The sequence below is a fragment of the Delphinapterus leucas genome, chromosome 13, assembly GCF_059928025.1.
Source record: "Delphinapterus leucas isolate spDelLeu-1000000601 "Yukka" chromosome 13, BTC_Dleu_Yukka2, whole genome shotgun sequence".
NCBI classification, from domain to species: Eukaryota; Metazoa; Chordata; class Mammalia; order Artiodactyla; family Monodontidae; genus Delphinapterus; species Delphinapterus leucas.
The window spans coordinates 5,502,150-5,527,865 of record NC_143141.1 but is presented as its reverse complement, the minus strand read 5'-3'; the positions used below and the strand labels follow the sequence as shown (position 1 = coordinate 5,527,865).

Here is a 25,716-nt window from a genome sequence, read left to right as displayed (position 1 = left end):
ACAGACTATCTGCATGGATACAAAAACAAGACCCTTATATATGCCGTCTACAAGAGACCAACTTCAGACCTAGGGACACATACAGACTGAAAGTGAGGGGATGGAAAAAGGTATTCCATGCAAATGGAAATCAAGAGAAAGATGAAGTAGCAATACTCATATAAGAAAAAATAGACTTTAAAATAAAGACTATTACAAGAGACAAAGAAGGACATTACATAATGATCAAGGGATCAATCCAAGAAAAATATATAACAATTGTAAATATTTATGCACCCAACATAGGAGCACCTCAATACATAAGACAAATGCTAACAGACATAAAAGGGGAAGTCGACAGTAACATAATAATAGTAGGGGACTTTAACACCCCACTTACACCAATGGACAGATCATCCAAAATGAAAATAAATAAAGAAACACAACTTTAATGCACATTAGACCAGATGGACTTAATTGATATTTATAGGACCTTCCATCCAAAAACAACAGAATACACTTTCTTCTCAATTGCTTATGGCACATTCGTCAGGATAGATCATATCTTGGGTCCCAAATCAAGCCTTGGTAAACTTAAGAAAATTGAAATACTATTAAGTATCTTTTCCGACCACAATGCTATGAGACTAGATATCAATTACAGGAAAAAAACTGTAAAAAATACAAACACATGGAGGCTAAACAAGACACTACTAAATAACTAAGAGATCACTGAAGAAATCAAAGAGGACATCAAAAAATACCTAGAAACAAATGACAGTGAAAACACGATGACAGAAAACCTATGGGATGCAGCAAAAGCAGTTCTAAGAGGGAAGTTATAGCAATACAATCCTACCTCAAGAAACAAGAAAAGATCTCAAATAAACAACCTAACCTTACACCTAAAGCAATTAGAGAAAGAAGAACAAAAAAACCCCAACGTTAGCAGAATGAAAGAAATCATAAAGATCAGATCAGAAATAAACGAAAAGAAATGAAGAAAACAATAACAAACATCAATAAAACTAAAAGCTGGTTCTTTGAGAATATAAACAAAATTGATAAACCATTACCCAGGCTCATCAAGAAAAAAGGGAGAAGATTGAAATCAATAGCATTAGAAATGAAAAAAAAGTAACATCTGACACTGAAGAAATACAAAGGATCATGAGAGACTACTACAAGCAACTATATGTTAATAAAAGGGACAACCTGGAAGAAATGGACAAATTCTTAGAAAAGTATAACATTCCAAGACTGAACCAGGAAGAAATAGAAAAAATGAACAGACCAATCACAAGCACTGAAATTGAAACTGTGATTAAAAATCTTCCAACAAACAAAACCCAGGACCAGATGGCTTCACAGGTGAATTCTATCAAACATTTAGAGAAGAGCTAACACCCATTCTTCTCAAACTCTTCCAAAAAATTGCAGAGGAAGAAACACTCCCAAACTCATTCTACGAGGCCACCATCACACTGATAACAAAACCAGACAAAGATGTCACAAAAAAGAAAACTACAGGCCAATATCACTGATGAACATAGATGCAAAAATCCTCAATAAAATACAAGCAAACAGAATCCAACAGCACATTAAAAGGATCATACACCATGGCCAAGTGTGGTTTATCCCAGAAATGCAAGGATTTGCAATATATGCAAATCAATCAATGTGATACACCATATTAACAAATTGAAGGATAAAAACCATGTGATAATCTCAACAGCTGCAGAAAAAGCTTATGACAAAATTCAACACCCATTTATGATAAAAACTCTCCAGAAAGTGGACATAGAGGGAACCTCCCTCAACATAATAAAGGCCATATATGACAAACCCACAGCCAACATTGTTCTCAATGGTGAAAAACTGAAACCATTTCCTCCAAGATCAGGAACGAGACAAGGATGTCCACTCTCACCACTATTATTCAACATAGTTTTGGAAGTTTTAGCCACAGCAATCAGAGAAGAAAAAGAAATAAAAGGAATACAGATTGGAAAAGAAGAATTAAAACTGTCACTGTTTGCAGAGGACATGATACTATACATAGAGAATCCTAAAGATGCTACCAGAAAACTACTAGAGCTAATCAATGAATTTGGTAAATTTGCAGGATAAAAAATTAATGCACAGAAATCTCTTGCATTCCTATACACTAAAAATGAAAAATCTTAAAGAGAAATTAAGGAAACACTCCTAATCACCACTTCAACCAAAAGCATAAAATACCCAGGAATAAACCTACCTAAGGAGACAAAAGGTCTGTATGCAGAAAACTAAAACACTGATGAAAAAAATTAAAGACAATACAAACAGATAGAGAGATATACCGTGTTCTTGGATTGGAAGAATTAATATTTGGAAAATGACTGTATTACCCTAAGCAATCTACAGATTTAGTGTAATCCCTCTCGAACTACCAATGGCATTTTTCACGGAACTAGAAAAAATTTTTTTTCACAGTTTGTATGAAAACAAAGAGACCCCAAATAGCCAAAGCGATCTTGAGAAAGAAAAACGGAGTGGGAGGAATCAGGCTCCCTGACTTCAGACTATACTACAAAGCTACAGTAATCAAGACAGTATGGTACTGACACAAAAATAGAAATATAGATCAATGGTACAAGATAGAATGCCTAGAGATAAACCCACACACATATGGTTACCTTATCTTTGTCAAAGGAGGGAAGAGTATACAATGGAGAAAATACAGCCTCTTCAGTAAGTGGTGCTGGGAAAACTGGATGGCTACATGTAAAAGAATGAAATTAGAATACTTCCTAACACCATACACAAAAATAAACTCAAAATGGATTAAAGACCTAAATGTAAGACCAGACACTATCAAACTCTTAGAGGAAAACATGGGCAGAACATTCTATGATGTAAATCACAGCAAGATCCTTTTTGACCTTCCCCCTAGAGTAATGGAGATTAAAAATAATAATAATAATAAATGAGACCTAATGAAACTTAAAAGGTTTGCACAGCAAAGGGAACCATAAACAAGATGAAATGACAACCCTCAAAATGGGAGAAAATATTTGCAAACAAAGCAATTGACAAAGGATTCATCTCCAAAATATACAAGGAGCTCATGCAGCTCAATATCAAAAAATCAAACAACCCAATACAAAAATGGACAGAAGACCTAAACAGACATTTCTCCAAAGAAGATATGCAGATTGTCAACAATCACATGAAAGGATGTTCAACATCACTAATCATTAGAGAAAGGCAAATCAAACCACAATGAGGTATCACCTCACACCGGTCAGAATGGCCATCAACAAAAATTTTACAAACAATAAATGCTGGAGAGGGTGTGGAGAAAAGGGAAACCTCCTGCACTGTTGGTGGGAATGTAAATTGATACAGGCACTATGGAGAACAGTATGGAGGTTCCTTAGAAAACTAAAAATAGAATTACCATATGATCCAGCAATCCCACTACTGGGCATATACCCTGAGAAAACCATAATTCAAAAAGATACATGCACCAAAGTTTCGCTGCATTTACAATAGCCAGGACATGGAAGCCACCTAAGTGTCCATCGACAGATGAATGGATAAAGAAGATGTGGCACATATATACAATGAAATATTACTCAGGCATAAAAAGGAATGAAATTGAGTTATTTGTAGTGAGGTAGATGGACCTAGAGTCTGTCATACAGAGTGAAGTAAGTCAGATAAAGAAAAACAAATACGGTGTGCTAACACATATATACGGAATCCAAAACAAAAACGGTTCTGATGAACCTAGGGACAGGACAGGAATAAAGATGCCGACATAGAGAATGGACTTGAGGACACAGGGAGGGGGAAGGGTTAGCTGGGAAGAGGTGAGAGTGGCATGGACATATATAAACTACAAAATGTAAACTAGATAGCTACTGGGAAGCAGCCGCATAGCACAGGGAGATCAGCTTGGTGCTTTGTGACCACCTAGAGGGGTGGGATAGGGAGGGTGGGAGGGAGGGAGATGCAAGAGGGAGGGGATATGGGTTTATATGTATACATATAGCTGATTCACTTTGTTATGCAGCAGAAACTAACAGAACAGTGTAAAGCAATTATACTCCAATAAAGATGAAAAAAAAAAAAAAAGAACTAGTATGGTCCATTGTCTGTATGGACTATGGTGACAGCATGGGTGTCATGCAACAGCATGGGTGAGCATCACCAACTAAACATCGATCATTGGATGCCAGGGTTCAGGCATGAGTAGGAAGTGATAAAATATAAAATAAGGACAGCAAGTGAGCGGCTTCTGGCGTTTTGGAAATATAGTATTTTCTTGATGAGGTGAAGGTGATATGGATATTTGATTTTTAATAATTCAGTAACTCTACACTTATACTCTATACTTTTTACCATAACTGTGTTATATTTTACAAATTAAAAAAAAATACCACCTAGAGTAAAGAAACTTAAAGTAGACTGTTAGAAGTACAGTAAGTTTTTTACATGTAGTAAATAGATCGAATTTATTAGGCTTTGGGGGCAAAATAAGATGAAATGTAAATTTATTTAATATGATTTTTGAATGCGTGTGGAGGCAGGATAAAGAGAAGAGGGAAAGGGTAGGGGTCACAAATGCTAAAGTAGAAATATCACTGGATTCGGAATTAGGAAACCAGAGTCACATCTCGTTCCTTCCTCTAAGGTGTGACCTTGGGCAAAGCACTTGATCTGTCTGAACCTCAGTGTTCTCATCTATAAGATGGGGCTAATAGCTCTGCCCCTTTTCTGCCTTGTAGGAGTGTCTGAAAGATAAGAAGACTGAATGAGAATACGTGTGTGAAATACTTTGTAAACTTTGTAAACTTTGCTAAGTTTGAGAGTAGAAGCAGTATGTGTGCCCCTGATATTGTGGGGAAATTGGTCTCAAGCTGGTGACGTGTGACAGCTTATTCCTGTCTCTGTACAATAGGCATCCTGGAAGATCATGTGTCCTTGTCATCTCCATCCAGGGAGAGAATAATGTACAGTAGATGAACATTGACCTCAGGGGGACATTTTTGGTAATTGAAATATATTCAAGGCTCAGAAGAAAGGTGCCTTTGTTAAGCAGGTCACTTTGGTAGCGTTTTCATTGTGTGTTTATGAATTTGCTTGCACAGGCTCCACCCTCATCGTGGACTGCAATATAACAGACACATGGGGTAACACAAACCCGCGCTGCTGGAGGGTCAATAATACATTGGTCGACATTTACTACAAGGAATCTAAACGAATTCAAGAAGGAATTGAGTAGGTGTTTTGCTTTTCTGGCTTCCCTAAAACCTAGCAAGAATTTCTCCATCTAAATGATTTTGGTGCTGGTACTGCTTTATTTGAGGTGGCTTTCACTGTCTCTCCCCTCACTCCTTTTGGTTGTAGCTTTCAAAGCCCTTTTCAGTACTGTGGGGTCAAGCCTCTGGTTCAGAGAAGATGCTCATGTTATTAATCCTGCTTGGATCATAGAGAGAGGAGGCAAAACAACAAAGTAAGGCTTCAAGCAGCAAGATCGGTTTCTCTCCGCTACTCCTTTCAATGAGTCTCATCCCTATTTAGGAAGGCCCTGGGCCTTCAAGGCTTAAATAGCAAAATGGCCACAACACAGGGATTCTTGGGAGAGATGATGCATGATCGTTAGCTAACGGAGTGGCGTAAACCCAATTTATGGTGGTTTAAGTGGAGTGGTATGAAACGAGACTGATGAAGCCAAAAGGCAGAAGAATTTGTGTTGGGCTTTGCAGTGGAGGTAGGTTAGGATGAGTGGAGAGGGATAGGGGAAGGCCCCTTTGGGCTGAGGATGGTGTCTCTAATTAAAAGGACTACACTTCTGCATCGCCGTCCAGAAGAAAATGCAAATTTGGTGCTACACAATCCATCACCTCATTGAGCCAGCAGGGTATATTTAGGGTGCAATGATGGCCCCAAGCGTTCTCCAGGAAAGAACTTTATTCTCCAGACAAAAGGTTATAAAATATGTTGGTTAAATACAACTCATGTACATATTAATGACTGGTTCTTCTTTCATAGAAACTACACTGTTTCTCAAGGACACATGTTTTACACGATGAACATAACCTTCTTAGAAGTGAAAATGGAAGATTATGGCCACCCTTTCACATGCCATGCTGGAGTGTCTGCAGCTTACGTTATACTAAAACTCCCAGGTAATACCCTAGTGGGATGCATTCTGCTCAGAGTGTTACAGGTGATGGCGAGGAAACACAAATGAAAGAGGAGTGACTTTAAATGTTTGGTGTGAGGCAGCAGAGTGGTATTAAATAGGGAAACTCAATATGAAATCTAGATAAAAGCTGATACCCTGTCTGATCATGTTCTTGGAGTCAGGCTGTGGCTTCACTACAGTGTCATTAGAAAGCTCCCTATTAATACGCATTGAGACTTTAGGCATCAGACCTCTAGAAAACAGAAGTATTCCTTTATTAAACCTGCTTGCTCAACTTTTATAATCATGTACTTGTGATTTTCAGCTTTTAGGTTGTTTATTATAAACCATGTGATGTAAAAACAAAGTGCTAATGTATATTTTTATCATGTAACTTTGTAAAATTATCTGTAGAGGCTGAATTCTGATATTGGAGCAGGAAGGCTTCCAATTCCATGTGCGTACACAGATTGTGCACTTAACACTGTACAGAGTGTGTTGATTATCCATTGGAGGTGATGGAACCAGAGAGTAAATAGTGAAGGATGAAATCATAATCTCGAGAAAAACTTTCAATTCTTAAATGTATCGGGAAAGGTCATAGAAAGTCATTTGGGATCACTTTCCCCCAATCAGTCATGTGCATCCCATCTCCCTCTATGGCACATCTGGGTGATTCTTGAGATTCTATCCTCAGAGCCACTCTTTCTATACACTCCTCTCTGATACTATCCCTTTTCCTCATGGTTTCAACTGTCATCCCTGTGTGTGTGAAAACGAATTCCACATCTCCAATGACATTTTCCCTTCCCATGTGGCACCTCTGCATTTCCAACTGCTTACTGGACAGATTTTGAACTTTCTATAAAGAGAGTTACATAGTAGGTTTTCTTTGACGTGTTGCTTCTCTTCTTAGGTTTATGGGGTTCACTGAGGCAACGGTGATGTAGCGTGTAGCAGAAGTTCATTCATTTTCAGTGCTGAATCCTGTTCCATTGAATAACTAGGTTACAGTGTATCCATTCTACTGTAACTGTGTGGTCATTTGAGTTGTTTCCAGTTTGGGACTGTTAACAAATCATGATGCTATGGAAATTCTTCTGTGTTGGTCCTGGTGCTTATGTAGAAGCATTCCTTTGTGATACATCATTAGGAGTAAAATCGCTGGAGAGAGTGCCTCAGGGTTCACACCAGAGAAAAGAGGGGAACCTGATTGTGGGAAGCCTTGAAAATTGCACAAGACCTGAAGTGGTTATAACTGAAATCTGCCCCAACCTAGACTGAGGAAGACCAGTGTCAATTTCTATGTCAATACTGCCTTATAGGTAATAACCACGTGGAAGCACTGTGTTCAGAAGGATTCTGAGGCAAAGTCCAGGCTCAGAGCAACTAATGATGTTATCAGTTAACACCTGCTGATCGTACAGGAGAGGGGACATGTCCTTAGTCTCCTTTGTTTTAGGTTAGTTAGGAAACCTACGCTTACTAAATTCAGCTTTGTTCCTATCAACACTTATTTCATATCTCACATGCCATGTATATTTGGACATGTGCACTTTGTTTTGTTTTCCCTAAATTCTTAGGAACAAACCCTCTTAAATCCAAGCCTCTTGGGCTTCCGTGGTGGCTCAGTGGTTGAGAGTCTGCCTGCCAATGCAGGGGACCCGGGTTCGTGCCCCGGTCCGGGAAGATCCCACATGCCTCAGAGCGGCTGGGCCCGTGAGCCATGGCCGCTGAGCCTGCGCGTCCGGAGCCTGTGCTCCGCAACGGGAGAGGCCACAACAGTGAGAGGCCCGCGTACCGCAAAAAAAAAAAAAAAAAAATCCAAGCTTCTTGTTGGTTTCCTTGGGACCTGAAGTAAGGTTACAACTTCTCCATTGGACTTCCTGATTTTTGTTGAAGACACCTTCAGATGTGAATCATATTTGGATTATCGGAAGCAGGCTCTCTAGAGAGTTGTTTGGGTTGGGTGTGCTCTTCTATGAATTTCCTTTAATCACTTGTTCTCAGCTACCATCTCAGTTTAAAGCTGGTGGTAGCCATGTGGACCCAAAAGGTAAATACCCCCTTAAATAGGGCCTTCAATAGGACACCTGATGTCTCAACAGAGAGTTTTCCACTTATTTCAGTTTCAAAGCCAATACTTCCTTTGAACTTATTCATTAGCTTCCTGTTTGGAATTTCATTGTCTTTTAGCTCAATTATAGAGCAGAGGGTATCGTCACTCCTGAATGCAGTGAATGATCAACCCAAGAATTTCAGGCCAACACTCCTGTTTACTTACCAGAGGCTTTGTGAACCTCATAGATATTGTGGCCGTGGTCTTTTTATCATGATCCCTGATGTGTACAGCAAAGGTCCCCAGACACAGGTCTTCCTGAGGGGAGAGGTAGCACTGTTGCTCCAAGAGCTGGTAAAAAGCATAGAAGCGGGAGGTGGCCGTGGGGAGGAGGTGATTCCATCCAACAGATAGAAGCTAGAGGTTCAAACACACGGTCAGGACCAACTGGGCACCAGCGTGCAGAGCAGATCCACTTGGCTATGCTGGGACTTAATCAATGGATTAATTTTGGAGACACAGAGTGTGTTTTTAGTTATTGTGCTTTATTATGCCATGTATTTGAAGATATACAAGCACGCATAGAGATTTCTTTGCAAAATGTTTGCAACGTGGTGTGGCCTAGGGCAGGTTGTGATCAGCTCTTTAGTAAGCTCCCCTCCCCCCTCCCGCCCACCCTCCTACGCACACGCACTTTCCAGTGGGGACCGGAGGATCAGGGAGGGGGCCAATGAAGGAAGTGGTGGATGTGTGGTGGATTCTGAGAATGGGGAGGATTTCTCTTCCACTTTCCCACTTCCTCTTTTCTAGTTCTCTCCTTCCTAGAGCCTCCTTCTTTGACAGCAGCGCTCTGGGCTGTGGTGAGGCAGAAAGCTGTGCTGTTCCTCTTTTCAGATATGTAGGAGCATGCTTTGAGGGGACTTGGAGTCGCAGAGAAACTGGTTCTTCTCCTTGGTCATCTCTTGCCCACTGCTTTTGCTTTAATTGCTTGGCAATGTGCTCACAAAAGAGAGCAGGGTGTAAATGCCCTTCCTGAGACCATGTCTTGCAGACAGGGGCCCATCCTGGCCTCTGCTGGCCCAGAGGGGATGAGGTGGGAGTCTGGCTCTCGGCCAGTCTTATGAAGCCACGGAGATGGCTTCCAAGGGAGGCAACTGAAGGTTCTTTATTTATGACAGGGGTCCTGCTGCTCAAGTTTGAGTAACTGGGAAGGCGGTTATAACAGTAATATAATCAAGAACATGAAACAGAACCACCTGGGGAACTTTCCCAGTAAAGGTTCTCAGGCTCCACCTATGGAGAGTCTAGTGTTGAGTAAGGAGGACCTGGCCATGTGTGCTTTGATAGGTGAGCAGTCTTCCTGCGGTCAGAGCCATGCCACATCCACCGTCTGGAGCTAGGGGTCTGCAGAATTTCCCTCTCCAGATTCCCAAAAGCACATTTTCTTCCCCAAATTCAAGGTCAAGACCAAATTATTCTACTCCCCATACCTATTACTTAACTGTAAAGGAATAATTAAGTGTTCCCCTCTCTGCCATCTAATACCCATTTGGCGTATGTAATGGGACTTGTGTAAGTTAAGTGTATAATTGACTCTTTGTAGTATTATTATTTTATTATTTATTGGGTTTTTTTTTTTTTCTGTCATTTGTAGTTCCAGATTTTCGAGCTTACTTGATAGGAGGGCTTCTTGTTTTGACCAGCGCGGCGGTGTCTGCCGTGTGTATCTACAACGTTTTTAAGATCGACGCTGTACTTTGGTATCGAAGTGCCTTCCATTCTGCAGGGCCCATAGAAGGTGAGTAGCCATTGAAACATGCATTGTCCTGGAATCTGCTCGTCCGCATAACCGTTGTAAATATACTTGGCCATCTTTACTAGCTTGCCTTTCGTGTTGTCGGCAACTTTAGAGGAGAGCGTCTCCCTGGGGCTTCTCGTACTTTAGAGAAAGGATTTGCCCATAGCCACCAGCACTGTACAATCGCATAAGGCTTGCAAGCTAGGAGTGACCTGGCAGATCATCTTCTGGCTCCCAGTGCAACTGTTTTAGGAAGGTTCTCACGTCCACTGGTGTAGGCAAAAGACAAAAATTTCTCTTGGAGCAGCGTGAGCTCTGTCCACGGTACATCTTCAACACAGCACACGTGCATGCAGAATTTATGTCACAGAGAGCAAGGAGTTGCCTGTGTTTGCAGCTCCTTCTGGGCCTGGGCTGGGGGCCCAAAACGATTTGTCTCCAACTTTCAGGTTTGGAGAGAGACAGACCTGGATTTGAATTTGAGTTCTCCACTTATTCCCTGTGTGATTTAGGTATTTAATTCTCTTCTCTTTCTCAGGTATAGGTGGAAAGAAGGGAGGGAGGGAGGAAGGGGAGAGGAGGGGAGGGAAGGGAAGGGGAGGGGAGGGGAGGGAAGGGGAGGGGAGGGAAGGGGAGGGAACCATGATCAGAGCCTGCCTCACAGAAGTCCTGTAGGAATAGCAGAGTTGAAGCTCAGGAAAGCACTGAGGGTCCTGGGGTGCAGGGGGCTCCCATGTCTGAAGGTCCAAGCAAGCTGCCCCTGCTGCTCTGCCTGGGGGTTCATTTTGGCGTGGGGAGCCGCGTCCTGCCAGCGCTAGTCCCCAGAGAAGTGCCCGTGTGATCCCAAATCTGAGGATCCGGCATTTCCCATCACTGTGCTGCTTTTTTTTTTTTTTTTTTTTTTTTTGCGGTACGCGGGCCTCTCACTGCTGTGGCCTCTCCCGTTACGGAGCACAGGCTCCGGACGCACAGGCTCAGCGGCCATGGCTCACGGGCCCAGCCGCTCCGCGGCACGTGGGATCTTCCCGGACCGGGGCACGAACCCGTATCCCCCGCATTGGCAGGCGGACTCTCAACCACTGCGCCACCAGGGAAGCCCCCATCACCGTGCTTTTAACTCTGTGCTATTTTCTTTGTATCTCAGAATAGATGTGATCAATCAAGGCCTCACAAAAAAGTAATGCATCTGCTTTAACGTGTCCTAACTGGATAAAAGAGTCACACATGGCTGAGAGAGGTCTGTGCGGCTTTCCTGCACAGAGCTACACAAACGTGTCCCTTTCAAGTCCATAGACTTGCAGTGTTGCTGGGAACTCAAGGAGGTGGGGTGGGTCCCAGCACGTTTTAGGAATCCCTATTACACAGAAGGGTGGTAGTCATACTAAGTGCCTGCTTGGCATATAAAACCACGTGTCTGTCCACATGTTTGATAAACCATAAGTATCCTAACTTGGAGTTTAAGTTAAATTTCAGAATTCAAAATTGGCGGCCCTTGAGCAACCTGGAAAAAAACAGATTCTGTTGTTTTTTTTTTTTTCTTTGATGGCACAATTCACTTGTGGAAATCGGCGTTGCATGTCCAATGCAGCCTGAAGCTCTTTTAGCGTTGCAGACGCTGAGCTGGGCCGTGGCCCCTGTAGAGCCTACTCTGCGTAAGCCCACCTCTGCCTGTGGTCCTCCTGCATCTGTTTGAGAAGACACCTCAGGGCAGCACTGCTGCTTGTCTTTTCTGACACAGAGATGCTTTGTTTGTTGACTGACAGGGGACTGCGTGGGTTCAGTGTTGTCCCCGGAACTCCCTCCCTGACCTACCGGGGTCCCTGGAGCGTGAATGCTGAGTGTGTGGTGAAACCACCACGAGTGAGGCCAAGTGTAGCAGGAAGAGAAAAAAGGAATTGTGCCTCACCCTGAGCAGGGGAAGCTGGACAGTTGATTGACTCAGGGAGCCCCACCCTCTGCTCAGACCGGGCTGCTGCCCAGATTTGGTACCGGCGGGCTGAGGATTTGGAGATGGGAACCTACAGTCAGCCAGCGGTCTTCTTCCTTTTAAGTCAGAAAAGTACACACACCCTTGGTGATTAAATTTCCTCCAGCTCAGGCTCTGAGAACTGCACTGTGAGTCCTCTTTGAGTGTGACTTCAACAGTGAGTTAGTGATGAGACCCTGAGATGAGTCCCAGATGCTGTTTCCAGTTTTGTGTCCCTTGAGGATATTTTCTGGTTAGTTGAGAACACGTGGAGTAATGGACAACAAATACAAGTGAGGGAGAAAGAGAACATGTGTCCTTCTCGTGATAAGTTGTTTATTCCAACCAGATTAGTCAAGCCGCAGCTGTGATTAATAGTGAGGTGTGTATAACTCACAGTTTTATTGAGTCATGGACAGGCCTGGCTAAGTCCACGAGCTCTGTGTATTGTCTGTTAACTCACAGGAGGGAGTTTAAAAATTCTTATCCCACGTGTGCATGTGTGTACACAAATATAAGAATTCGTTTACAAATCTACGTGAGTGATGTGTCTATGCCTCACCTTATTCCAAATAGGTTTGTGGGGGTGGCTCAGTGGTTGGGAATCCTCCTGCCAATGCAGGGGACACGGGTTCGAGCCCTGGTCCAGGAAGATCCCACATGCCGCATAGCAACTGAGCCCGCGAGCCACAACTGCTGAGCCCGCGTGCCACAGCTACTGAAGCCCATGTGCCTAGAGCCCATGCTCGGCAACAAGAGAAGCCACCGCAATGAGAAGCCCATGCAACACAGCGAAGAGTAGCCCCCCGCTCGCCGCAACTAGAGAAAAGCCTGCGCGCAGCAACGAAGACCCAACTCAGCCAAAAATAAAATAAATTAAAAACAAAACAGAAGAGGTACAGTGAACAAAGGGTAGAATGATAACATAAGCAGGGCAGGGGACAGTTAATGACCCACCTTGGATGGTTTTTAAAGATGCTCTTCCTTTAAAAGTGAAGGCAAAGCCATGACAAGGTTCATGGCACTGTTTACACAAACTTTTCATTCGCTCATGAGAGCACATGGCTTTTTCTGGGCCAATTCCTCAGGAAAATTGTTTTGGAGTGAGATCTTGTCTTTAAAGCATGTGATGTAATGAACTTTGCTTGCAACAAAATTCCCATGGTAAATGTAAAAGCATGTTTAATGTGCCTTTTCTCCCAGTGTCTTCATGCTAGGGCAAAAATGCCAAAAATTCATGCAATTCAGTTAGCGCACTTACCTGAAGGTCAAATTGATTCCATCTGATTTTTCCACGGGACCAGTTTGATCAGGTTTAAAATTTAGCAGCATCGTATTGAGAGAAGTAGGGAATCGAATAATCTTTAGGCAACTTTCATAAACATTAAGTTGTGCAAACAAATGACTGTATTTTTGCCAACAGCCAATGAGGGTGTACACAGATGCTTTAACATCAAAAGTAGGGATGAATCTCCTTAGAAAATGAAAGGAACTTCACCAGAACCTGGGTGCCCTCTTTCCCCACCATTACACAGAGAGAGCAGGGCCCACTTTCCTTAGGAAACTCACTAGTAGGTCTGTGTCTCTGTAATTTTCTTGATGATGTAGACAGTTGCGGGGAGTGGTCCACCTCATTGTTATTTGTTGCTATTCATTGTTATTTCCCCAATTCCAGCCCAGTTACTGTGGCTGGGAATCAAATTACCTCAAAACTTTACGGCATAAAACCACCACTTATTTTGCTTATGGATTCTGTGGGTCAGGAGTGTGGACGGGCAAAGCAGAGGTGGCCTGTCTCAGCCCCATGATGCCTGGGGCTTCAGCTGAAGGACAAGCCGCTGATCTGGGATGTTGACTGGTGGCCTGGGCTCCTCTCCAAATAATCTCTCAATGGGGGCTACTACACTGGGCTTCCTCACAGCATGCGATGGCTTCCAGGGGCTAGCGTTTCAAGAACAGCAGAGCTAGGTAGAAGCCATTATTTTTTTAATGACTCAGACCCTGAATTTCTAGTATCAATTCTACCTTGTTCACTTGTCAAGGCAGCTGCAGAGTCTTACCCAATTCTAAGGAAGGCGAAATAGATTCTGCCTCTTTGCGGGGTGTGGCAAAGTGCAGAGGGAACGTATGGGACTGGAAATACCGCTGGGGCTATTTTTGGAAAATACCATCTGGCACAGCTGCACAGGATGAATCAGGGATGAGCTTTGTGAAGCTTCCTTCTCCTAATTTGATCAATCAAGCCTGTGTAATGAAGCCTCCATAAAATCTGGAAGGACAGGCTCTGGAGACCTTCTGGGCTGGTGAGCAGGTAGAGTTTGGGGACAGTGGTGCCCCCCAGAGAGGGCATGGATGCTCTGCACCCCTTCTCCATCCGTTGCCCTGTACATCTCCTCACCTGGCTGATGATTTCATACCCTTTAAAATCCTTATATAATAAGTCAGTGGTCTAGTAAGTAACATGTTTCTCTGAGTCTGTTCTAGCAAATTAATCGAACCCAAGGAGGGGGTCGTGGGAATCTGGTCTATAGCCAGTTGGTCCGGAGTACAGGTAACACCCTGGACTCGCTACTGGTATCCTGAATTAGCATTACCAAACTCAGGTTTGGCTGTTCATCGCTCGAAAGCCAATACTCAAGAGACAAGGGTTGGTTGGAAAAGGAAATGTTGCTTTATTCAGGAGGCTGGCAACCAGGGGAGAAGGTGGACTGGTGTCCCAGAACCAACTCCAAAGATTCTGCGCGGCCATGAAAGTGTTAAAGGGAAAAGGGGAAATAATCTCAGTTAATCACTGAGAAAGGGGGTCAGATTCTTCACCATCTCCCACCGCTTGCAGGCTTGTTGACTCCGCATGATCTTTCTTTAGATGCTATCTTGTGCACACAGTCTGCTTGTGAGATTACTGAAGGGGAAGCTGGGGAAGAGATGTAGTCATCTGTTAATTATTTATTCTTCATTTCTACTTCTAAGAAAAGAATCAACAGGTTAGGCGAAGCCTTGTGTGATCAAAAGATTCGAAAGGTGTGCTTTGGCCAGAGGTTAGTTAAGCATGGAGGCACCTGGTGTAAAGGTTAAGTTAAAATATAGCTTTGCTAGAGTGACAGGACAAAAGGGCCTCCTGCAAAGAGCTGCTTCCTGCAAAGAGCTGCTTCCTGCAAAGAGCTGCTTCCTGCAAGGAGCTGCTTACATTGGGGTGGGGGTGGGGGAGTCGTTGGAACCTCCAGTTTGGAGCGCCTTGGTCAGAAGCACAGGTAACAACTGGGCGTCTGAAGTGGAATGTGATCTTGTGGGACTGAGCCCTTTCCCTGTGCAATCTGATTCTATCTCTGGGTAGAAAGTGTCAGAATGGAGTTGAATTCTTAGACACCCTGCTTGCATCCAAGAATTGCTTGTTGGTGTGGGGAAACCTCCACACACACACATATTGCAGTTGGGTCTGGGAACCCTCTTCAGGGACCCAATCATAAAGGGGCCCTCACACTTTCCTGAGTTTTACTTCCAGGAGCCTGACCAAGCTCTGATAGTAAATATCAGAGAAAAATTCCTTTATGTGCTTCCAGCAAGGAGAGGGGGAAAAAGAACCATTTTGAAAGACACCAGAGCATTCTGTTCTTAACAAGGACTGCCCTTGGGATACACTAGTTAATGAGAGCCTAACCTGCTGGGGTTTTATCAGGGGTCTGACTGGCCTGAGCAAAGGGAAATTACAAGCTCCAGCCCTCTCTAGCCATCCTGCCCAACCTAAGGGCGGAGAAAACACTGAGAAACGTTTGTGAATGTCATAGTCCAGAGGCATAGGCTCACTAAAAGACTGAGATCTAATCATAGGACTAGAGAATACTTCCCCTCTTTCCATTCCTCACCACATGTTGCTAAAGACCTACTTAGAGCAATTCCTTTTACCTGGTAGATCACATCCAGCTATCAAGAAAAACTATAAGGCCTATTAGAGGACAAAAAAACCCCCCACAATTTGAAGAGACAGAGCAAGCATTAGAACTAGATATGGCGGGGATGTTGGAATTATCATACTGTGAATTTAAAACAACTATGATTACTATGCTTAGGACTCTATAGGATAAAGTAGACAGCATGCAAGAACAGATGGGCAATGTAAACAGATGGGAATAGTAAGAAATAACCAAAGAGAAATGCTAGCAGAAAATAAACAAAAATGAAGAATGCTTCTGATGGGCTTATTACTAGACCAGACACTGCTAAGAAAAGAATCTCTGGGCTTGAGGATACCTCACTAGAAACCTCCAAAACTGAAAAGCAAAGAGAACAAAGACCGGAAAAAATTAAAAAAACAGAACAAAATATCCAATGACTGTGAGACAACTACAAAGAGTGTAACATACATGTAATGGGAATACCAGTAGGAGAAGAAAGAGAGGAACAGAAATATTTCAAACACTAATTACTGAGAATTTCTCCAAATTAATGTCAGATACCAAACAACAGATCCAGGAAGCTCAGAGCACTCCAATTAGGATAAATACCAAAGACAAACAAAACTACACCTAGGCATATCATTTTCAAACTACAGAATAAAAAATTCTGAATGAAGCCAGGGGAAAAAGACACCTTACCTCTAGAGAAACAAAGATGAATTACATTCAACTTATCCTCAAACAACCATGCATGAAAGAAGAGATTGGAGTGAAAATTTAAAGTGTTGAAAGAATGAGATGCAGTGCTTGGCAATGAGTCAGCCAACTGGGCACCCGGAAGTCATTGAACCCAAGGAAAAAGACATCATGATAGCAACTCAGATTTTCACTTTGTTCACATAATTTGGTAGCAATAATTTCACGAGCTTGTCCCGTTTCCTTTTCAGATGGGAAGCTGTATGATGCATATGTCTTGTACCCCAAGCCTCAAAGAGAAAGCCACAGCCATGATGTGGACACTCTGGTGTTGAAGATTCTCCCCGAGGTGCTGGAGAGGCAGTGTGGATACAAGTTATTTATATTTGGCAGGGATGACTTTCCTGGACAAGGTATGTTTTAAATGAGGTATAAAAATAAGAAATGAATAAAATAGAAAGGAACTGAAATTCCCTGGTGGTCCAATGGTTAGGACTCCACGCTTCCACTGCAGAGGGTACAGGTTTGATCCCTGGTCGGGGAACTAAGATCCCGCATGCTGCAATGCAGCCAAAAAAAGAGGAAAGGAACCTCTCTCTTTTTGACTTTACAAACAGAAGGAGCTATGCTTGCCTTTCCCACAGAACCACAGGGAGCCTTTCACTCCCCTGCCCACAGCACCAGAGCTGAAGAGGTAGGACCAGGCTCTCTTCTCTCATTAGGCTCATCCCTACAACAGGATAATGGGGATTCCTGGTTGAAATCATGTGACTTTCACTTTGGGTAAGGATATGGTTGACCCATTTGTATGAACCGCTGGATGATGACATACACAGCCTTGGCCAAGAGACGAAAAAGGGACAACTGGTCATTGGCTGTCACATCCTTGAGACTAACCACTGAGTATTTTCTGTCAAATTGAATTTGTAAAAGAGCTCATGTTTAAGGCTGGTTTTATAAACTTCAACTCTCTCCAGCCCTGCCCTACCTAAATAAAATAGAAGTTATTTATTTCCCCCTTTTAATAGGAGAGTAGCTTTGGGAAATGCAGTTAACATCACTGAACCTCAGTTGTCTCGTCTGTCAAATGGGGTTGAGAATGCTTGCCTGACTCAGTTGAGAGAATTAAATGAAGTAAAACCTGAGTAGGGACCAGTATGGAGCTTAGCACATATTAGATACTCAATAGATGAAAACATCCGTCTTATCCTATACCTTCTCTTTCTTAGAAGGTGATACAGTAAACAGCTGACATTTGAAATATCACCAGGAAACCAAGATTACTACCTAGTGGCCTGTTCTGGGTCATTTTAAAAGGTTTCTAAGAACTTTGGATTTGTAGGCTGCTCCTATCCATAGCTTATCACATCTTTTCAAGTTATGAAATCATCCTCCATGAGGAAATGAAAATGTGATCCAGTGCTTGTTATAAACCTGCAGAAGAGCTCTCATTTCATAAGCATATCAATATTTATTCATTCATTCACTTCTTCAACAAATATTTATTGAGCACCTGCTATGTGCCAGGTAATGTTGTAGGCACTAGAAATATTAAAATAAACCAAAGAGAAGAAGGAAGTGCTCTTGGGGAGGTTACAGTCTATTCTTATATCCTAAGCATAAGGAGGATATAAAACTTGGCCTTTGTTTTGAAAAAAGACCAAGTTTTATCCATAGTTGGATATGTCAAGAACTTTCCCCTCCCCTTCCCAAGAAATCATTGGGATATGTTATTTGGTTTCAAGTTAGTCTTTTAAGTCCTGGTCATTTAAATAGCTATGAAGCACAAGAGGAAAACACAAATAAAGATTAGTACAACATTTGAGCTAACTACATGTGTCCTATCCTTTAAAAGTCTGCTACTTTTTAAAAAGTATTTATCCTCTAATATATACCAGACCTTTAGCTAAGTTAGACATGATAAGATCCTTGTTCTGAGTAGTGCAGGGTCTGTGGCTCTTTTCATCACGAGATGTTCCGCATCTTCTTTCTTTATTTCCAGCTGTGGTCAATGTCACTGATGAAAATATTAAGCTGTGCAGAAGACTGATCATCATCATAGTTCCCGAAGCGCTGAGCCTTGACCTGTTAAGGAACACGTCAGAAGAACAAATTGCAGTCTACAATGTTCTCATCCAGGATGGGATAAAGGTCATTCTGATTGAACTGGAGAAGGTCAAGGACTATACAACCTTGCCAGAGTCCATTCAGTACATCAAACAGAAGCATGGGGCCGTCCAGTGGAGTGGGGACTTCACAGAGCAGTCACAGTGTGCAAAGACCAAGTTCTGGAAAAAAGTGAGGTATCACATGCCACCCAAAAGGTGGCCACCTTCTCCTCCTGTCCAGCTGCTAAAGCACACGCCCTTCGACCTCATGGACAGCAAGTGGGAGGCCAACGTGGGGTTCATCACCCCGTGATGGAGAGTTGGTTGTCATGTGGTGGCTCACATTTAAATTAGGATGCATTGCATTTGGGCCATTCGCTTGAAGCTTACGGTTGTGTACTTGTGGAAAGGACTGTGTTTATTTGCTCATTTTGCTCAGAGCTACTTCTTTAGGGAAAGACATTACCTCTCCTGAAGCCCTCATTAATTGACTGGCACTGAACACTCATGAACACTGATGAGCATGGAGCATTAGCGTTTGAGCCCCTGGGGATGGGATGTGGAGGGTTGTAGAGTGGCAGTTCAGATGTCAGGTGGTTTGGCATGTGGTGTGGACCTGGTGGGGCTGGGTAGCCAGGATACAGGAGGGCAGTGTGGGCTTGGGTAGGGCTGGCAAAGGTAATGGCCCTCACTCATCATGCCTGACCAGTTGTGCAAGGCCCTTGTCCTCAGGGAATATTTGCTGTGTCTCTGAGCCCCTCACTCCTCAAATGCAAATAAATACCTGTGACCCCACAGTCTGAGCACCTTGGCACTGGAAGCAACTTTGGGGTCCCCTGTGGGGACCAACTCTGGTGCCACCGAGATTGCCCGTTAATCACCCTGCTGGTGGGCCCCATGCTTTGAAAGACTTTACCTGTCAGACCAAAATAAGTAATAACTCACTTATTTTTCCAGCTGGCCTACGTCAGCCAGAATTCTGAGCCACATATGATAGATGCAGTTACCACACCAAGGGGATGTACTTCTAATCCAAGCAAACAAAAGCCGTCTTTCAGTTAGCCAGCACACTCTCATCACAGGTCAGTTTATGATTTAACAAGTCACAAAGATTTCTGACACTAAAATTGAGCTGTAAACTCTTATCATTACTTTCAAAGACCCAAACTGTTGGAGCTTAGATATAGTCCAACTCTCTTATTCTGTGGTTGACAACAACAGCGTTCAAAGGTGGCTGCTATGATGAGAATGTTCCTGTCCGCAAAATTCATATGTTGGAATCCTAACACCCAATGTCATGCTTTAGGAGGTGAGGCCTTGGGAGGTGATTAGGTCTTGAGGGAGGAGCCCTCATGGATGGGATTGGTGTTCTTTTTTTTAACATCTTTATTGGAGTATAATTGCTTTACAATGTTGTGTTAGTTTCTGCTGTATAACAAAGTGAATCAGCTATACGTATACATATATCTCCTCCCTCTTGAGTCTCCCGAAGCACTTTTAAAAGCCGGGTGAGGGAGGGGTGTTGCAGGGTCTGTGATCAGCTTGTGCATTATTCTCTGATTAGCTGATGGTAAGGTAGCAGGGTGGTGTCACGGGGGTTAACATTATCAGTCTTGGGACTTCCCCGGTGGTCCAGTGGTTAAGACTCCATGCTCCCAATGCAGGGGGGCCAGGTTTGATCCCCGATCAGGGAACTAGATCCGCATGCCGCAACTAAGACCCTGAAGTCCAAATAAATAAATATTTAAAAACAAAACAGAACAAAACATTATCAGTCCTTAGGCTCCAGGAGGCCTGGGGCTATGTGCTCACGGTCATCAGTTCACATCTTCCATTTGTTGGAGAGGGGGAGGTTTTTTACATCTGTAACAACAACTGAGGAAATGTGCATCAGATACTGTTACCTGGGTACTTCAGAGAGGAGCTACGGCAGAGGATATGATGGCGGGGGAGGTCTGTCCCGGGAAGGCCCCATGGGGTCCTGCTCGGTTACAGTGAGAGGTGAATAGGTGAGAGTGAAGGTGAAATACAGGTGCTGCGCCCCTCATTACCTTTTGGTTCACCTTCCTGTAATGACTGAGCTGGCCACAAGACCCACTTCCTTTGGTCTCCCACCTCAAACGCCGTAAGTCTGCCCATGAGAAAGGGCAGGGTAAAGGCTGAGTCACATCATTTAAAGGGTCCAGGGAGGGCTGGTCTTTTCCCAAAAGACTGAGATGCAGATACACACGTGTAAGTGCTTGGCACGCTCTGTGGTTCCACGAGGCACTGTCTGACTAATGTGGGGAGTGGGCAGCGGAGCCCCTGTCCCTTCGTGCCTCCTGCCATCCCCCATGCACCCCCGCACAGTGACTCACAAGGCTTCCTGCTGTGTCCCAGGCCGCTGACCTTTCCTCAGCTCTCCATCCTGCTTCATATTTATAAACTTTCCTTCAACACTCATTTGTGTGGTTGATTTTTCCAGGGCTGTGTCTGGAAAGTTAAGAAAGTGGATAATTCCTCCCTGGTTTCCTTTTTAGAGACTATTCTATAGACGACAAAGCCACAACATCTGGAATAAGTGACGGGCTGGGTCGGGTGGTGACCCGGGCTCTCAGAGCGGCAGGACATTGGGCCTGAACTGCTGGAAGCCACAGATCTCAACAGGAATTCTTCTGGGGCGCTTCAAGGAAGGAAACTCTGAGTGCGTCCATCCCTTCTCTCTTGCCAAACCCAGGCAGCTTCTAAGGGATGCTGACGTTGTCGTAGTGAAACTGAATCCTCGTCCTGTCCTCTTCCCCCTCTGAGAGGAAGGGGAAAGCAGACCTTGTAGCCCTGGGTCTTGTCCTGAGTCACCTCTCCCCAAAGGCTCTTTTATTGGTATTACTATTTTTTAACTCAAATCCACAAAATCGAGAAAGCCAACACAATGCCTGCCTGTGAGTGGTAAAGGGAAGTGCGGAACCCATAATCTGCATGTTTGCCAGCACAAAACCAATCCATTTAGGTAGGTTTTGCAGTAATGTGTCTATTTTTTCCTAGATAATCTGTTGGTTTGGGTCAACCATTGACTCAAACTCTGACAAAACACAAAAATTAGCTCTTTTCTACTTTGGCAGGGTGTAAACAAGCTGCTTTAATATGACAAGCAGCTGTTTTGTTTTTCCTGCCTTTCTTGACTGCTGTGGAAGGGTTTGCATTCTAAGCGGTCTTTGTCAGAGGCTCTCTTATTAATGACAGTGGCCACTGCTCACCTTTGATGCTCTGGCCTAACCATTCTTAGGAGCAGAGCTGACACTTATCTGCAAGGACCCAAAAGCTTTTACCGAAGAAGGGAGAGCAAGAGAAAAGGGAATCCACCGGGAGACACCATCAGATGATTGGGCCACAAGGTGGAGGTTTTCTTGTCTTTATCAGGAGGCTGCCCAGCCTCCATCTCCCACCCCCCTCGGAAGACACGTAAGTGCATCTTTTCGGATTTCAGGCCCAAAATGGAGCCAAGGGGGTTAGGAGTGCACTCACACCGACCGAAAACAGGCGGCACTAAAGTGTTTTGCTGGATGGGTCATGCTGTGTTTTGGTCTGTCTCATCTTCTCTGCCTGCTTCCAATTTCCTGCTGCAGGAGGGGCTGGGGGTTTGATTCTGGAGACCCGGCTGGGCTCAGCCACAGAGGAGAGCTGGATGGGGTGAGAGCCTGGCGTCTCGGTGGGCAGGAAGCCTGTGCGTGTGCCCCTTCCCCTCTGTGTCCACAGTGAACGAATAAGCTATAACTGTTGCAAATGTCAGCAGACCAGGAAGAAAATTTCATTCTCAATTTTGAAATATACATAATAGTTGTATTTGTTGAGCACTCATGAAAGTGATCAAAATTCTATTTTATCCACTGAGACAATTAAAACCTATTTCTATTACATCTAAGTAACCAGCTGGTCACCATTTAAGTATTTATACCTTGGTGCTGGTGTCAACTGAAAAACTGGCAAAACCCAAAGCGTGGTTACAGTTATAGAAAAATGTGAGGATAATGTGCAAAAGAAAAAATGTTCCCCCTTACTCAGTGGATGTATTATTTCTTAATCTGCATCACTGGGATCTACTGTTTTATTGATTTATTCATGTTGTCCCTGAACTTACCTGGAAAACCCTGGGGATGGAAGATTCATATGGTGATGGTGCTGTGGTTCCCGCGGGCCCTCTGACCCCCATTTCCCCCCATTTCCCTCTGTTTTTACTCGCCCTCCCCCCAAACACCACCATCTCTGCCATCACTCCCCTTAGCATCTTTCTGGAAAATAAAAACAGTAATAAGGACCGAGGCTTGGGCAGGGGCTGGATGATTTTTCAAAATATCTATCAAACATGGCCAGCTCCCCAGACCAAGCCACGTGCAAGACAGACCAGGGCTGCAGAGCCTGGATTCCCAGGATTTGGCTGAAGGACTCGCATCATCTACCAGCAGCTTTCACATTTTTTAAACTGAGAACTACAGAATTAGATATATTTTACATTGCAGCCCAGTAAACACACGCACGCACACAAAAGAATGAAAAAATTTTCTGTTCTATTATGGGTTCTATTCTGTTCTGTTTAGTTTTGCTCAGTTTTTTCGAAATGTGGAGCCCAGTCCCTCGATTGTTTAATGACCCACTTACGTGTTTCCAAAGCAATTAGACAAACACAGATCCAGCTTCCCAGCCTGCGGGTCACCACGCAGGAATGATAGTCCGCTTTCTTCAATCGACAGGCTTTATCAAGTAGCGATTTCGGCTCCTCTTTGATTGCCTAACTTCTGGGTCAATTCGTTTTATTTGTTGTTTTGTGACCGCAGGGCAGGAGAAGTCTTCCCAACAGCCAAGTGAACAGAACTTCCTGCCTGTGTAACAGGATGACCTCAAGAGGAAAAGAAAGTCGCCCCGTGGGTGAAGAACCTTGTGAAAGAGAAAAGCATTTCCTCTCTTGAGACCCACGGAAAGCGAGGTTCACCCCCCGACTTGGAGACATCAGACGACACGTGGGTCCTCCCCACGGCGCCACTGCGCCCTCTGCTGGTGGCCGAGACGCTGCTCTCCATCCCTCGGCGCGGAACCCCCTGGGCCAGGGGCTGCATCGCTGGGCCGAGAACGCATCCTCTTCTTCGCTGGCGCTCGCGCGCAGCCTGTCGGGGTCTCCACCTTAAGGCCAAGAGTCTCCTTCTTCTTCTTAGGCTGTGGCAAACGTTGAGAGAGTGCCATTTTCTAAATCTGTCACTGTGTTCCTAATCCTTGGGCTTCCGAGACTGCAGCCATCTGTCCACAAGTTGTGACGGGGAACAAGAGGTCCTGATTATATGCCCACAAGGCAGGGATCTAAGGTGGTGGCTCCAGAAAGGTAGCCCTGCCATCAGACTGCCTGGATTCCAGTCACAGCTCCACCACCTAATAACTGAGTGCATTTGCTAAACTGGTGACGTCTTAGCTTCTCAGGCAAGTCACAAACACTGTGCCTCAGTTTCTTCCTCTGTAAAAAGGGGATAATAAAAGTACCTACCTTGTAGGATAACCAGCAAGTAAAATGCTTCTTGGTGCCTAGCAATACCTCAGTGAACATTGGCTTTTATTATTATTATATTGTACTAATTAATATTATTTATACTCTATTCGTTTGCACTTATTGTTTTTGTTACTACAGTAATGATGATGAAGATGAAGGGTAACATTTATGGAGCGCTCACAGCATTTCAGACACTCTTCTGTATGCTTTATACTTATTGATTCATCGTCAGCTCTGTGAGGTGGCCCCCTAAGGACCTTCCTCACTTTGCAGGTGAGGAAAGAGGCATAGTCTGGTGTTCGAGGGGCTTGGGAGGCAGATAACCTGGGCTCAAGGTAGCTAATCTCTCTGTTCCGTTAGCCCAGTGTTCCATCCCTAGAATCCAGATGAGAATACTACCTCCTTGATAAGAGGATGGTACGTATTAAATGCAATATGTGGAAAGCACTTTAAGCCCTAGACAAAACGGCTAGCTGGCATTACTGTGAATATGGTAAACCCAAGAATACCTTATATCACTGAGTACATATCTAGAGTAGTCCCACCTGAGGAAAAACCTGATTCTACCAAAAAATATATAAGCTCATGAATTCAGAGGGTGATTATATTTTTGCTTTTTTAGTGAAAGTGTAGATTACAGGGCTCATTTGATGAGTGGTTCTCAAAGTTTATATGAGCCAAATTAAAAAAACACGAAACCACAAAACACTGAAAAAATATAGATGTATATTATATTGGATCCGAAGGAAAGGAAGGACATATTTTACTACATAATCACAAGTAAAGTAGAAAAGTGTAGAATAACCTGAAAAAGAATGTGAGCAAGCATATGAAAGATAAAGGTTGCCATTCTTAATGCCCCCTAGAAAAAAGGCCAAAGGATATGAACAGGAAATTCACAAAATAAGGGCTAATTCGTGCAAATGCCTAGTGAATGAGAAAGTGGAAAACATCGCAAATCACCCGTTGCTACTAGTTTAGGACAGTTGCAATGTGCCAGACTCTATGCTAACCTCTTTAATATACTCTCTCATTTATTACTCTCAATGATCCTATATTTTCTCCACTTTAAAAATGAATTAATTAAGGATGGAAGAGATCACCCAGGGGTAATGCAGTTGTAAGAAATGCCCTAGGAAAAGTATCACTAAGTGTTTCATGATACCGTAACATTACCATTAAATTTTTTGGTGTGATAATAGTAGCATTGTTAAGTTTCCAAAAGAGTCCTTGTGTTTTAGATGTGATATAGTGAAGCATTTATGGATGAAATACTAAGATGTCTGAGATTTGCCTCAAAATAATTCAGTGTAGGGAGAGGAGGAGCCCTTTAGAGAATGGAGGAAACAAGATGGCCATGAATGAGGCTCATGGGGGCCCATCATATTATTTTCTCTATTTTTGGATACGTATGAAATCTTCTCCAAAGTAAGCTTGAACATTAAAGTAGTTAAAAAGATTTTTAAAAAAACAACTAACTCTCAGACACTTGAGCAAATTTGCCTATGAAAAAAGAAACACATTTTTCTT

At 43.5% G+C, this 25,716-nt stretch overlaps 1 protein-coding gene and 1 long non-coding RNA gene across 9 annotated transcripts in view; one reads left to right on the top strand and one right to left on the bottom strand.

Moving 5' to 3' along the window:
• IL36R (interleukin 36 receptor) overlaps positions 1 to 20,135 on the top strand; it is a 48,566-nt gene extending 28,431 nt beyond the window's left edge. For all 5 annotated transcript variants that reach the window (XM_022599207.3, XM_022599208.3, XM_022599209.3 and 2 more), the window contains 5 exons: positions 5,118 to 5,247; positions 6,022 to 6,158; positions 9,871 to 10,014; positions 16,821 to 16,982; positions 18,572 to 20,135. In XM_022599207.3, coding sequence (XP_022454915.2) covers positions 5,118 to 5,247; positions 6,022 to 6,158; positions 9,871 to 10,014; positions 16,821 to 16,982; positions 18,572 to 18,990 — 992 coding nt within the window. In that variant the 3' untranslated portion in view covers positions 18,991 to 20,135. The remainder of the gene's footprint in view (positions 1 to 5,117; positions 5,248 to 6,021; positions 6,159 to 9,870; positions 10,015 to 16,820; positions 16,983 to 18,571) is intronic.
• Positions 14,629 to 23,667, bottom strand: LOC111187476 (uncharacterized). Of its 4 annotated transcripts, XR_002648135.3 has the most exons (5): positions 23,310 to 23,667; positions 21,035 to 21,149; positions 18,762 to 18,857; positions 18,470 to 18,654; positions 14,629 to 14,894 (listed from the first exon to the last, which is right to left on the bottom strand). It is a non-coding gene; the product is annotated as an uncharacterized LOC111187476 (long non-coding RNA). The 4 variants fall into 4 exon arrangements; XR_002648138.3 differs by lacking the exon at positions 18,762 to 18,857 and having other exon boundaries at positions 23,310 to 23,593; XR_002648136.3 differs by lacking the exon at positions 21,035 to 21,149 and having other exon boundaries at positions 23,310 to 23,581.
• Between the last annotated feature and the right edge of the window lie 2,049 nt (positions 23,668 to 25,716).